The following is a 13,996-nucleotide window of genomic DNA, read 5'->3' as shown; positions in this document are numbered from 1 at the left end:
GGCTGAGAGCCAAACACAGACCAAAAGGACACAGAAAAGTCCCACTTGCACTTTTTCCAGAGTGGGAAGGTTAGATAAACTCCACTCTTCAGACTACAGGTTGATCTCTAATGATCAGGGGTGAAAGTAGGGGCATTTACCCTAGAACACTTGGAAAGAGACAGTTCTAGCTGCTGTACCCTGGGCTGACTATGCTGACGTCCTGGCTGGTCTGGGAGTAATTGTGGAAGGACCCATCACCTACACACCTGCACAGCCTCTGTCTCCACTGTTTTCTTCAGTAGCTGTATATCCTCCGCAGTTGGAGTCTCTGTTTCCATACAGCAGACAGGAGGCAACGGTGGAGGTGCATAATACATGGGGTACTGCAGACAACAGAGACAGCTGGAGAGTCAGCATGCCATCCAACACCAAGCCTCTCCCCCAGCATCCTGACACAGCACGTTGCACTTCTTCCAGCCGCTCTCTCTAGCGCCCACAAAGGTAGCAGTAGGTACACAGACAGAAAAGGAACGTCTTCTACCCATTCCTACCTGCACCCTCTGAGCCACAGCACACGGCATGTGAAGCCACAGCTGAGAGAAGAGTCCATAAACACGTACATGCTCTCTATATGGCGTTACTTAGAGGTCAGTGCTACAGAGGGCCAGGCTGGTAGAACGCTGCCAGCACTCCCAAGACACTGGGTTTTGGGAGGGACAGACCACTGCTGAAGCTGTGTGCACAGAACTCAGATCAAGTGCTAGAGCCCGGTCTCATGAGCTGAGGAAGCAGGTCAAGACCCCCAGCATGTTCTTGTCTCATTCATCCTAGTTCCTGCTGTTACTCACCTGGGGGTTCAGTCGGGCCAGCTCTTCTATTTTCTGCCACATTTCTTCTCGTTCCTTCATCCTGAACCTTCCCCTGCAGAGAGAGAGAGAGAAAGTGTGAACTCCTGGGGAAAGTGCAGCTTTTGCTCATAGGAAGACAAAAGCAAGAGACAGCAGAAAAGTGCAGGTGAGGGGAAGAGCTGCTCTGTCCTTCAGAGAGCACTAACTCTATCTACAGGTGAGATGTGGCAAGAAGAGGGGACACACTGCAGCTAGCAAGGGGTAGGCAGGCACACTCCTTGCTCACCTCAGAGCACAGGGTGGCAGCAGTGGGCCGCACGGGTACGTTTTCCCTGGCTTTGTGCTGCAGGAGTGGACCAGAGCAACTGGTTTCTGGAGTAAAGCAATGACACCCGTTTGGATGTCAAACACACAGTTTCCTGGTGCCCCATAGATGCAGAGGGACAAACTGCCATTTCCAATAGAGCTGGGGCTCAACTGCCCGCAGTTCCCTCTCTCTCTGGCCATAACACACCAGAGAGCTGCCCAAACCCCCAGGCACAGCTCTTGAACTTGGCACAGATTTTGGCACAGACCTTAAGTGACCGTTCAACTGGGCTACCTGTAAATCCCAGGGCAGTGAACGTTCCCTGCAAACAGAGGTGAGCATCCACCACTCCTTGTTATTCTCTTCTACATTTTAAACATCTGCACTAAAATCTCTGCTTTATTTCTGATTTTAACTATCTGGCTTTCATCACAGCTACTGGTCTCTTTAGTGCCCTATCTATCCATGCTAAGGAAGTTCTTATACTCTGTAATCACCTCACACTCTTGAAATATATGTAAGAAAGGAGGCTAAAATGAGAACGAAGCTGTCAAGCATTCAAGCAGCAGACTACTCCATCAGAGAACATAGGGTCAAAAAAAAAAAAAATCAACCAAAAAAACTAAACCCCAAATAAATAACCCACACCTCATTTTTTGACAGAACTCCCGAGATCTCTGCAGGGGACTGTGACCAGGAGTTAGCACTGATCTTCCCTAACTCCTTCCTGCCTCAACCCCAGTTTCTCCAGAATCCTTTTTAATGTCTGGTAAACAGAAGCATACATATTACTACAATCTTGCCATTGGAAATGTAGACCAATATGTCTGTCCACAAAGACCCTCACGTTGTGAAGGCCACCGCCCCTCCAAAGCAATGCTACTGCCACGCCATGTAAGGGTTTAACAAAGCTCATTTTGTTTGGCTGGACTAGATCACATTACTGGCCTGGTACACAGTGAGCCAAGGGCACTCAAGCAGTCATTCAGCTCCATGCATCTGTAGCACCAGTTCTTTCCTTTCAGATCAGCAAAGCAGTCTGAACAGCATTGGGGAAGCCATCCATTCCTCATCACACTTCAAGGTCCACCAGTTTACCTGTCATGTGCTCAGCTGATACTGCAAAAGACCACCTTACAAAGAGAATACCTGGTCTGACTAAGAGCAGTGCTTCTAAAAATCTGAAAAGCTTTACACCTGTGATCACTCTTTTCAGCAAAACAAGTATTTTCAAAGAATGAAACAAAGTTTTGTCTTTGTTTTGATGCCGCGTTGACTTAACTGTAGTAGTACAGCTGTCCAACATGCCTCTATAGGGGAAGCTTTCTCCCAACCTCATCAATCAGCCTGGCCCTACCTCCTACACTAAGACATTTCCATTGCAGTTTATCGGAAAGTGTCACTCATCTATGTGAGTCTTTGGAGAATCCTACCTTTTTAAACAGCAATGCCTCACAGAATAGTGCTCCCCCTAGCCCTGCTTTCTAGGTGATGTGCACCTCATCAGCTCCCTTCATTCCTGACCCCATTACTAGCAGTATGAGAAAGCCACTGGCAGGACATCTGGAAAAGAAGGGAGGTATCTTCTTCCCGCTGCTGTGGCCTACACAGGAGGAGGCAAGGTAGCTGCTACCAGAGAGGTGTCAGGGTGGCACCAGGGCATGCTGACACCATGCTTCTTGAAAGGCAGTGTTCAAGGTTCTTGCACTTTTACAAAAGAGCACATTCAGGACAAGACACTATCTATCTGTCCCAGCCTCCCCACTGTTTTCTGCAGGGTTCTGGTAATTCAAACAGCTTCAAGATGTCTGGGGAGATTAGTAAGGTGCAGTCAGTCCATCTGCACTGAACAGTAGAGATCCTCCCCACAAGTCCCAGGGAGAGTCTGTCCCTCCACGACCAGCCTTGGTTGCAGCTGCACAGCCAGGGGTGAAGCAATGACAGGCCTGAGCTGCCATGTCTCTTGTAGGCATGGTAACTAATTAAAAACATGGCTAAGCCTTTTCTGAGCAGGCCTCTCAACATCTGGTTGCAGCCTAATTGTCTACCTACAAGCTCTCTCCTTTCCACTGTTTCACATTTACTGGCTTTGTTTGCACGTGCAGTCCTTCCCACACGTGCTGTTTTCTAGTTCATACCACAGGGTCTCTAGCGGCTCATTGGGAAAAGACTTCCCAGGTCTCTCTTCCTTTTTCTGTCTATGCTAAAGAAGCTGCAGCATTTTAAACTTGTCAATCTCACTGAATAAGGCTGAGGTCCTGTGGAAAAAGCAAGGCATCGCAGAGTTAAACGTCAATCCTGCGTTACTGTGATTCAGCCAGCATTCCCACAGGCAGCCTTCGGCATGCTGTTTTACTCTGGAGGCACTTGACATCACAACCTTACAGGTTTTTATTAGGAAGAAAAGTACTATTTCTACTCAGTTTAAGTCTCTGTGTTTGAAAAGAAAATGGCAATTGACTGCAATGCCACATCACTGTCCACCAACATGCATGGCCTGCAGTCAGCTCTGCCAGGAGGGCAGCAAAAATGAGCTGCAGATGCAGCACGTCTTCTCCACTGGAAGGGAGGCAACAGGACCTGCTGCTCACCAGAACAGGTCACAGCATTCTGCGGAAAGAAGGGCAGGTAGGGGAAGTGCAGGAATGGCACCCCAAACTCTGAGGCAGACTCTTCAGCTATGAAACAGTCTCATTCCACCAGGCAGACACCACTAAACAACACTTTCTCCTGCCTGTGAAACATGCTCTTTCTAACCCCGTTCATTTCAGCAGTGACTTAATTCTATTACACTCCAGAACATGCAGCCACAGTGTTAAGTGCACATGGATTTGCTTATATTTCTTGGATATTTTGAAGACATGGAGGGAAAAGATGACATTTTCACAATGGACTCAAGCAAAGAACTCAGACATACTGCTCTAGTAAACCCAGTTTCTAATCCATCTTCCCAAGTGCATGCTCTTTTCCCCCACAATTGTCCTACGTCCTGTCCAGTCCCAGACCCCTTGCCCAACAAACCCCGATCTCACTTCTCCTCCTCTAATTTGTTCTCTTTACCTATCTCATTCCTATTATTTGTTGACATTAAGAATAACACTACCACCCCCAGCTCTTCACTGTACCTCTGCCCAAATTCTCTACCTCTCTTCTACTTCCTTGCCCAGACAAGCTGCTCTTCCCCCCCAGCCTGCTGTCCTACCCCATTCCCTTCTGCCACCCATTTCCCTTTCTAGTTGTTTCCCAGCCTGTCCCTACACACCTTTCACAACATTCTCTCCCAGCTCTAGCATCCCTGCAGAGGGGGGCCTTTTCACACTTCTCAAGCCAGGAACAGCTGCTAAAGCTGTGTTAGCAACAGCAGAGTTCTGTTTTCATGTTTTCACCTTCATGTTTCAGCCTTCTTGTTTTCACCCAGAAAAGCCTCCTTAGCTGGGCCCCTGTGGCAGGGAAATTCCACTTAGCTAAGGAATTGTATCACGCTCACTGTAGGTAAACTCATCTTAGATTCAGCTGCTAAAAGACATTTTTACATCCCTCCCACCAAGCTTTCAATTGACATTTTACCAAATTTGGTTATCTAGGAGAGCAAAAGGTATATCCTTGATAAAAACCCACAACAAGGTTTTCTGAAGCATAATTAAGCAGAGAGGCACTAGAGAAAAAAAAATCATCTTAATGGGAGGAGAGAACAGTGCAGCTCTACCCATTCATTTATTGGACAGCTCTGAGCTGCTTTGATGACCTTTTCCAGAACAATCCTCCATCAGCCACACACCAATGCTGGGAACCGTCACCCTCACCAGGTCAGCATGGGTAGAAGCTAAACAGGTAGAAAAAACTGATGGAAACACCAGGTAGATCTCACAGTAAATGTGCTGTCACTGTGACTTAAAATATATGTGCAGACATTTGTGGGCTTCACAAATGCCTAGAATGGCGAAAACCAAAAAATCTTGCTTGTTCCCAATTTAGATGTTAACAAAACCTTAATTTCTCCATATGCAGGTTACCCATCCCCAAGCTCTGATTCATATCTCAACTTTGTTATTTATTACTATTTGACAAAACAACTAAATGTATCCCAGAATTCCCCACTGCCAGCAAGGGTTAGCACTGCTCTCCCCACCATCACCCTTGTGGTAGCCCTGGCTCATCCAGGAATAAGAAGCACTATTTTATGTCACTAAGCCAGCAGAAAACAGACCCAGGGGGAAAAAAAAAAAAAAGTTTCCTTCTAGCTTACTGAACTGACTCAGCTCATCAAGGCAAGTCATACAAGCACCAAAACCAGCACAAAGGAAGCAGAAAAAGCAGAGTTTTTTCCGCTTTACAGCATCATGGCACAAATACTTCCTGAGCTCAGATTTTATCTCCACCAACTGCTCTTTGAAATTCCAGGTATTATTCCATCTTTATTACTGGAAAATTGAAAGCGTCCTGTGGCATGAAAGATGCATTATGCCCACTGCAGCAGAGCTGTTCAGAAAAGTCTTTCTAAAGCAGCAGGATTCCACTGGTGTCACTAAGAGATACACAATCTGGTAAATATTTCCAAGGCAGAGCATAAGTGTCTCTACAAAGCAGAGTATCCTCTACATTGCAATTTATTTCCTCATGACCCAGCAAACTCCGTCACTCTTTTCCAAGCTACCTGCTTCAGCACAACTGAAAAGATTTTTATCAGGGCACACATTTTAACTCTTCTCATCCCTGCGCAGTTATTGCTGAGGAATCCTACTTTTTGACAAAATGATTTGCACCACCTTTCTACTTTCCCTCTCCCTACTGGCATCTACCATCTATTACTGTACCCCAAGAAGAATCCAGGATGAGCTCAAGTTACTTGGCAAGAACCTCTTACTCACTTCTGCTTCTCTGCCTTATATTGCTGCGTGCAGTCATCAAAAAGCTTTTGGTTCATCTCCATGAAGAGCTTCAGTGCATTGTAGATCAGCCCATGGATTGTCCTGCAAAAAAATGAGGAAAGGAGAACAAGTCATGATGGTATCCTCCAGGTTCTCAGCCCTGAGTTAGCACCAGCAGCACAGACAAGAGCTAACAGCAGCAGCAATTCAAGTACTACAGCAATGTGACAAAAGACAGTCCCAGCTTGTAGCATGGGAAAACCCCCTCCACAAACACAGCAGAGACTATTGCACAGGGAGAAAGAGACAGAGAAGACAACAACCACTGGGACAGGTTTGCTCTACTGTGGTCAGACTAATGAGTGCAAAAGTATGCATTCATGCATTTATTTCTTGTGGTTAAAAACTGGAAAGGAGGGATGCTAGGGATCTGCTCAGGGCTGTTCTCAAGGGGCTTTACCTAACCTAGCTTTAGTGTCTCCCACAGTTCGCCTTGCATTGGGCTGTCCAGTATTCAGTCATAAGCTTTGTCACTGAGCTGCCCAAAACACAGGCATTCAGCAGCCCTGTAGAGACGGGAACCAGCACAAAGAATATCACAGAAGAAAGCTGACTTTATGTGTCTGCAATTTATGGATAGGTTGCACTGTATGTGAGCTCTCTCTGCAACAAGGACTCTCCTGGGGAATAAAAACAAGTATTGAAACTGTCTCTGAAATACCTGCCCCAGAGGCAAAAGACAAAAGACTCAGTAGATTGAGCTCTGTGCCTTGCCAGCTCTACAGAGGGAATAAGGAAGAGAGCTACAGCCCTGCTGGACTTATGCAGGCTGTCTGACAAAGTGTTGAAGTAGACGAGCTATGGGAAGGAAGAAAAGAATCTGAGGTACTCAACCTGCCCTGAGAAGATGTGGCTAGTGCTAAAACAAAGACAAAGAAAAATAAGAGGAAAACACCTTCAGAACTTCCTCTGCCATACCACTGGGAAGGAGACAAGAAGACAGAAAGCAGAATCATGAATCCTGACTGGTGCAAGAAGGAAACAGAACTGGTGAAGGGTTTCAGACAAGAACATAACGTCCTTTTCTGAACTCTGATCAGGAGGGGCAGTAACACTGAGTGACAGTGTGTCTGTGCACATCTGCACACACACGTGTGCGTGCATGCATGTATGTGCCCATGCATCTGCCTGTTGGTGCACGTGTGTGTGCGTCTGGGTGTTTGTGTGCATTCATGTCTGCATGTCTGTGTCTACCTCAGTCTTTAGAGCACCCCTGACTGGTGGCTTAAGTTCACGCTTCCTGATACAACAAAGAGAAGGAAGCAGTCAAACAGCAGACCAGTGGGGAGCTCTCCGCAAACAAGTTCCACCTCACAACCTTGTCTTTGCTACCACAGTATACTCCTAAACCCTGGATGACCCAGCCTCCCTAGAATTAATTACTTTGCTTTTTTACACCCTCTAGAATAGGGGAAGATAACTTTTTTTTTGTCTTGTGTTTTTTGCGGGAAGGTTTTAGGATCTTGGCTGTGGACCAAGTATTTTTAGCTGATTCATTAAAAGGAAGTGAATTTTACAACTTGAATTAATCAGGTAAGGAATAAACTGACGAAGCAGTCGGAAGAAAGGAAGTTAGTTAATGGGAGAACCATAAAACAGATTAGTTTCAGGGAATCAGACACAGTGGGCAATAATTTGACATGGGACATCTGCCTGGTTAGTTCTGCCTTCTCCATTCTTCCTGTACTCAAGGAGTCAGGCACTGCACTAGCCAAGGCCTCTAGTCATGGAGAGCATATGGGTGATCATTAGTTAACAAGCGGCCAGAAGTCAGCTGGAAAACCTACTGCACACCTCCAAGAGACCAGCAGCATTACTTATATGCAGGTATCAAACTCTGGGTAGACCCAGTGGCCCCAAGGCGGGTCACTGCCCGTGCCTGACCCCTTTCAAGAAGCAGGCCACTGTGGTCCGTGGCACTTTTCCATGCTGATACTACTAACAAGCCCTCTGGCTCAGCACCCAGTGTCACTGAGCACCATGCGTCATTGCACTGTAGGAGCATGCCCCGAGATCTCTAATAGGTCAAGCAATCTTGCACGCACAGCAAGTGCCAGGGCATGTGAAAAGACCTACTTGTTCCAGTGACTCTTGGAGTTCTTGTAGAGCGCTGGAAACATGATCGGGAGAATTTTGGCTGCGTTATCGCTGATCAGGCTCATGATATATTCGTTGTTCCAATAGTACAGTGCTCGCTCTGCCACCTGCAGTGGGAGAGAAAGCCATCCTTGGAGTAACACCTGTGGTGCACAGGTAAACTGTGCAGTGCTGAGACTAGAGCCTGCCACCACCCAGCTGAGGAGCAAATGCTTCCCCACAGAGCAGGCAGCAGTGCTGACTTTCACCAACTTCTACAAGGCCATTCATCCCTGCTGCCCAGCCTTCTTTCCCTTAGCTTCTGCCAGATATTTTTCACTTTCCTCATGTTCTTGACCAGGCAAGCCTACTCTTGATACACGGATGACTCCAGCACCTTTTACACAACACTTGAGGACAGTAATGTCATCTACTCCAGGTCCCAGCTCAGACTAGCTCCAAGCCTCCTTTGTTTCCTCAGAAATGTCCTCTGTAAAGCTCCATTCCTTCCTGGCCCTACCCACAATATAGTCTCTTTGGGCTTTGGAGCATGCTTGTCATCAGGCCCACAATTCATCCCCTCATTTAGTAAGGGTGAAAATATGGAAAATCTTGGGGCAGTCATCCTGCTCTAACAAGACAAACAAGTCTAACAAGTTTCCACATAGTGATAGATTCAACCACAATTCTTCATATTTAACCACAAACCTGGGCAATGCAGATCACCAGGCTAATTTCTACATTTAGCGCTAGCTTGAGAATGGCTTAAAAACCTAGGAAGAGAGACATCCATTCTCAATTTTATATTTCAGATGGAGAACTCGCTATATCCCCTTAAAATATCATTCCACGTGAGTAAACAAAGTGAAACTCGCCTCGTGTTCACTTACCTAGCTTTGGTTTCCAGCTATTTGATCTTTTTAAGCCTTTGTCTGCTAGATTAACACACAATTCACTCAGAGAAAACTCTCCCCCACCAAGGTGTTCAGACTTACCAAGAAGTCAATTCCTACTTTTGCTCTCAGACAAGCTGCAGACACAGAGACTGTTCAGCCTGATTGTATGGGACACCTTTGGGGTTAATTTTCTTAGACTGTAAAGTGTTTGCACCTTCTTCAGGCTTTTCAGTCTTGTTTTTCAAAGTTGGCAGCAGATGAGGGCTGCTATCAAGTACAGAATGCCTCTTCTTCAGCTTTTACCCTACTTTATTCAAACTCCTTAGTTCCCTATGGTAGCTCCTTCCATGTCCAAAGGTCATGTTACTCCTTTTGTTCCCATCGCCACACCAGTAAACCATGTCCAGCTGGTTTCCATCAGGCTCCCCTAGTCCTTTTAGGAAACTGATCTTTTACATACACATGTGACCTAGACTGACCTTATTTTTGGCTTGTAAACTCATGACTTTGTATGTCTCTGTACCAAAAGACATAATGAAGCCAGTCTGCCTCACTGTGCAGTCACACTCACTCTGGGGGAGGGCTATGTTGCTAACACCCCACCCATACCTGGGTCAGCCACGTGTTTCACCATCAAGCTATTTTCTTCCTGGGCACTCTTCATGGCAACCTAAACCAGTGAGCCAAGAACATCTGCTAGGAGCTACTAGCAGGTCCTACCACCCTGGACATTTTAAACCTTTTAAGACTACCAGCCACAGAGATTGTTTTAGACTGGTACTACAGCCAGCTTCCCTTCAGTGAGAACAAGGAAGAAGCAGGCTTTATCACTTTTTCAGTATACCTCACTCTTCACCACCTACACCAGAATAATAAAAAGAGTCTGCACAAACACTTGATGGATCTCCTCTATGTTTGCTAGCCAAAACAGGAGGTGGCAGAGCACCCCTGCTCCAGCTCCAGTCTGCTGCAATACATGGTGCTGAATAGCACAGTGCAGCAGGAGGGGCTCCACTGATCTGCTTTGTTTTCTCTTTGGATGAGCTTGCTCTGTGGTTGTGGTGAGGATTCTCACCGCCTCCCACCACATGTCACCCCAATACTCACCCTGGTCACACCTCCATGTGCCACTGTTCCACAAAGACAAGCCCAAAAGCTGTGGTGTCACCCTCACATACCAAGTGGGTTACAAGCCAGTGCCCTATCCTCCCTAAGCTGCAACCCACCTGAAAGTGTGGGCTGGAGACACACTTGGCCAACTGCCTGAACAAGGGCTCCATAACTTTCACAAACTCAGACGGCTCAATCACGTCCAGGATCTCCTCCAGTTCATTTAAAAACATCACCTCCTTGGGACTGTGAGTTTTCGGCCAGAACTTCAGCAAGCCCACAATCACCTGAGTGAGGAGGGTACAGAGACAGTGTTAGAGGCTGAACGTTAACCCCAGCTGTAAAATAAATTTTTAAGGGTCTTCTCACATCAGCAGAGGGCAGGAAGTCACAGGAGAGACTTTCTCAGAAAGTCATGGTGTGTTACAAGGGAAGAAAGAAGAGAAAAGCCCAAACTCTGCCAAGTTACACACAAGACAGCAGCACTACCCAGGCTGCTATGATTCTGTACTACAAGCACAAAGCTTAGAACCACTTTTTTTTCCCCAAACACTGCTTAACACTGAAGGTTCAAACCAGTGTGGGCAGCAGCTGGCAGATGGTGCAGAGCAACCATGGAAGATCAACTAATAAATTGGAAATGCTATGGAGAATGTCACTGAGGAATCATTATTCAATACACCGCAGAGCTTGAACACTGGGGAGCACCCAATAAATAATGCAATGGACGGGTTTGGGACAAGGAGAAGGAAGTACCATTTCACACAAAAGTAATTGGATTACAGAGCTCATTCCTGCAAGACTTTGTGGAGACTCAAAGTCTAAACAGACTCCAGAAAGGAGTAGACAAGTTTATGGAGGCTACACCTAATGGTGATAATTAAATACAACAATGCAGATGCAACTTTTGGCTGAGTAAACTATTGCTTACAAGATACTGGAAGAACATACTAGGCTATATCCCACTTGATTTTATTTATTTATTTTTAATATCACTTCCTTCCCTGCCCATCTGCTTCTAGACACGGTCAAAGGCAAGATCGAAGATCCTGCAGACCTTCTCACTGTTGGAGCCATTGGTATGGCATTTACAGAAACACTAACTAGATTCACACACAACTGGCAGTCGGAGTTGCTCTTTCAACTGTGTGTACTTCAGCAACCTGAGCCTGAAGCCAGCACTCGAGAGGAAGTTCACAGCAGTGGAGGGATAGTGAGCAATACAACAGCAAGATTAGAAACATCTGAGCATTATGTTTCCACCAACTCAAGGCTTGAGAAGCCAACAGTTTGGTATCCTCAGTGTTTGTCATTACTGAGGTCTGCCATTCAGGTAAGAATTAGCTTCAGTGATTCACATGTAATTTCTCCTACAGCTAAGGTGGTGCGAGGTGTGTTAACTCTGTCTTTGCTATTACTAAGCACATCTAAGGCCTTGCTCACCTGGCAGTCATTCAGACTGCTGTTAAGGCAAGAACTACCACGTCAAGCCTTGCTGAGCAAGCTTCTGGGAGGCCCACTCTAAGCGAGTGTGGACCTAGCGAGTGACCTGGCCTCCTTCCAGCACTGGTGGCACCGTCTCTTAGTGCATTCAGAGCCTTGCCGATTCACAAGCCCTGTAATTCTTCAAGACTTCAACAACCCCAGTCATCTCAGGAGTCTGTTCAAAACCTTCACAAGCAGGATGCTTCAACAGGACACAACCTGTGGCAATAAGGCCTTGGTATGTCTGGTTGAGACCCAATGCAACACTCACTGAAGGTAATGAAATTGGGTCATCCCACTGCTTTTCACAAGCACCAAACAAGACCTGGGTCTCTTATCTAGGGGCCACTAACCCCTTACCCAGGAAGCAGTGACAAGCTTTGGAGCTTTGCTATTTGAATAAGCTACAAAATGAATCCTGGAAATATTGACAGATTTCTACTTATCTCTTCTCCCTCACCCTACAGTAAGTGCTTTGGCAGGAGGCTGTTGGGCTGGATGTCAGCCACAGGAAGTATTCAGTATGATCAGGAAGCTACTTTATGCAGTCTGTTTCAGATCAGGCTTTTGGGAACACAGGAAATGGAGGACCCACATTTAAAGGAAAAGCTGGGAGGTCTGCTTCAGCATTGCTAGTGTCAGAGCTGAGGAGCCAAAAAGCTGACAACAGCTGACCAGCTTCCACCGAGCACAGTCAGGCTCACCACGAATGCACGCATTTCAGCCAGAGAACAGAACGACCTCAGCTAGCATTACTCATTAAAATGCTCACACTTTCTGGGGCTCCCTGCTACAGTGACACAAGCATGCGTTCTTTGGCCATCTGCTGTTTTGAGGCTGTGCAGCTCAGCTCTGTAGAAGACATTTCCTGGCCTGCAGTGGGTGGAGAAACACTTGTCTCCTGCTTGCACCCTCTGCCAAGCCGGCATATAGCCTGGTTAACACTGCAGGTCTGCAGAGCCAGTAACTGGAATATGTAAGATACCATCTACACTGCTCGCACATTTTAGAATCTGCTGTTTCCCAGCAATACATCCTAAAGGCAAATGTATCTACAACATGACTTAACACTATGGAGGTAGCAAACTGATGCTAGAGCAGGAAGGAGAATACTTTCATCAGGGAACAGGGGCTTGCCTAAGTAGACCTTTGGGTCCCAGGTTCCTAACCTCATCCCTACAGTTTTTCAGCCAACTCCAGCAGTCTGGAGTGAACTCTTACTATTTGAGGGCCCTCCCCCCAGCTTATGCTGGTTCCATCGGATATTAGATGGCCATGTGTTTTGTCTCTGCAGCATCTGTCACTAGCTGAAAGCTCTGCCCTGAAAGGACAGCTTGGTATAGTCTTCCTTCTGCTACATCAAGATCTGAAGGACAAAGAAAGACTATAGCCCACTTTCCAGAAGCTTTCAGGAGAGAATACTAAAGGCTTGAACATGAGCAGCATGGCCCTTTCTGCCCACAGAGTACCAGGCAAACCCAGTAAACAATCCAGTTGACTCCCAGCCTCTTTAGCCTTTTTTCACCCTTGATGTACTCTGAGGAAGCCATGAAGCTTTTTGGGACTTGACTGACACGCAGAGGTTAAGCAAGGTTACTCACTGGCTCTGTCAAGCTGCTGTCTTTCTCCAAGAACTGTACAACACAGTACGCCAACTGTAGGAGAAAAAAACATGGCAAGATTAGAGCTTCCCCATGTGTACCTGAGAATAAAGTGCCACCACCACCCTAGGCTGGAAGTCACATTATGCCCTCCACAATGTGTATGATGAGCAGATAGTTGCAGCTCCAAATGAATCCAGTTCTGATGGCAAGTGAAGGCTCTAAGACCAAGCAGGCAGGGTCTGAGCTCAGGACATTTGTGCAGCATAAAGGATAAAACCTGAGCCACCTAGAGCAGCCCACAGCTAATACATTTAAATGCAAGCACAGCTGCACACATGGGAAGGAACAAACCCAACTATCACAAAGCCCTGCCCCATAAAAATAAGGCTGGGAGAACAGACATCACTGCTCAGTACCCATACTTTTTCACTTCCTAGCCCAAGTCCTGATCTTCTCTACTCTTCTATTATGTATTCTGAATTGCAAGAAATTAATCTCTGTACCACCTAGCACACTGATTTCTCTGCATATCTCAGCAGTGACTAACAGCTGACACACCACACACAGAGGCTGATGACTGCAGCTCAGAATTTTACCTCTCTGGTTTCAGCAGGGCCCCAATATTTCACAAACTTTCAGCACAGAAAGGCAAAGCAGGCCATAGCATTAAGTCATCAGGAAATGGCAGGATACCCTCCTATCAGGCAGTGGCAAAAAGCACACATGCATACATACAGGCCCAGGCACTGCAAGGCTGGGA

The 13,996-nt window shown here is 46.5% G+C and overlaps 1 protein-coding gene across 2 annotated transcripts in view; it reads right to left on the bottom strand.

Annotated features, from left to right (window-relative positions):
* Window positions 1-13,996, bottom strand: part of PPP2R5D (protein phosphatase 2 regulatory subunit B'delta) — a 30,974-nt gene that overhangs the window by 3,106 nt on the left and 13,872 nt on the right. For both annotated transcript variants that reach the window (XM_074817461.1, XM_074817462.1), the window contains exons 10-15: window positions 13,234-13,287; window positions 10,264-10,434; window positions 8,142-8,269; window positions 6,006-6,107; window positions 831-903; window positions 249-365 (exon numbers count right to left, since the gene is read on the bottom strand). In XM_074817461.1, coding sequence (XP_074673562.1) covers window positions 249-365; window positions 831-903; window positions 6,006-6,107; window positions 8,142-8,269; window positions 10,264-10,434; window positions 13,234-13,287 — 645 coding nt within the window. The remainder of the gene's footprint in view (window positions 1-248; window positions 366-830; window positions 904-6,005; window positions 6,108-8,141; window positions 8,270-10,263; window positions 10,435-13,233; window positions 13,288-13,996) is intronic.

Source organism: Strix aluco, chromosome 3 (assembly GCF_031877795.1).
Source record: "Strix aluco isolate bStrAlu1 chromosome 3, bStrAlu1.hap1, whole genome shotgun sequence".
Taxonomy (NCBI): domain Eukaryota; kingdom Metazoa; phylum Chordata; class Aves; order Strigiformes; family Strigidae; genus Strix; species Strix aluco.
Note: the sequence above shows the minus strand (reverse complement) of the source record. Positions and strands in the feature narration are given on the sequence as shown.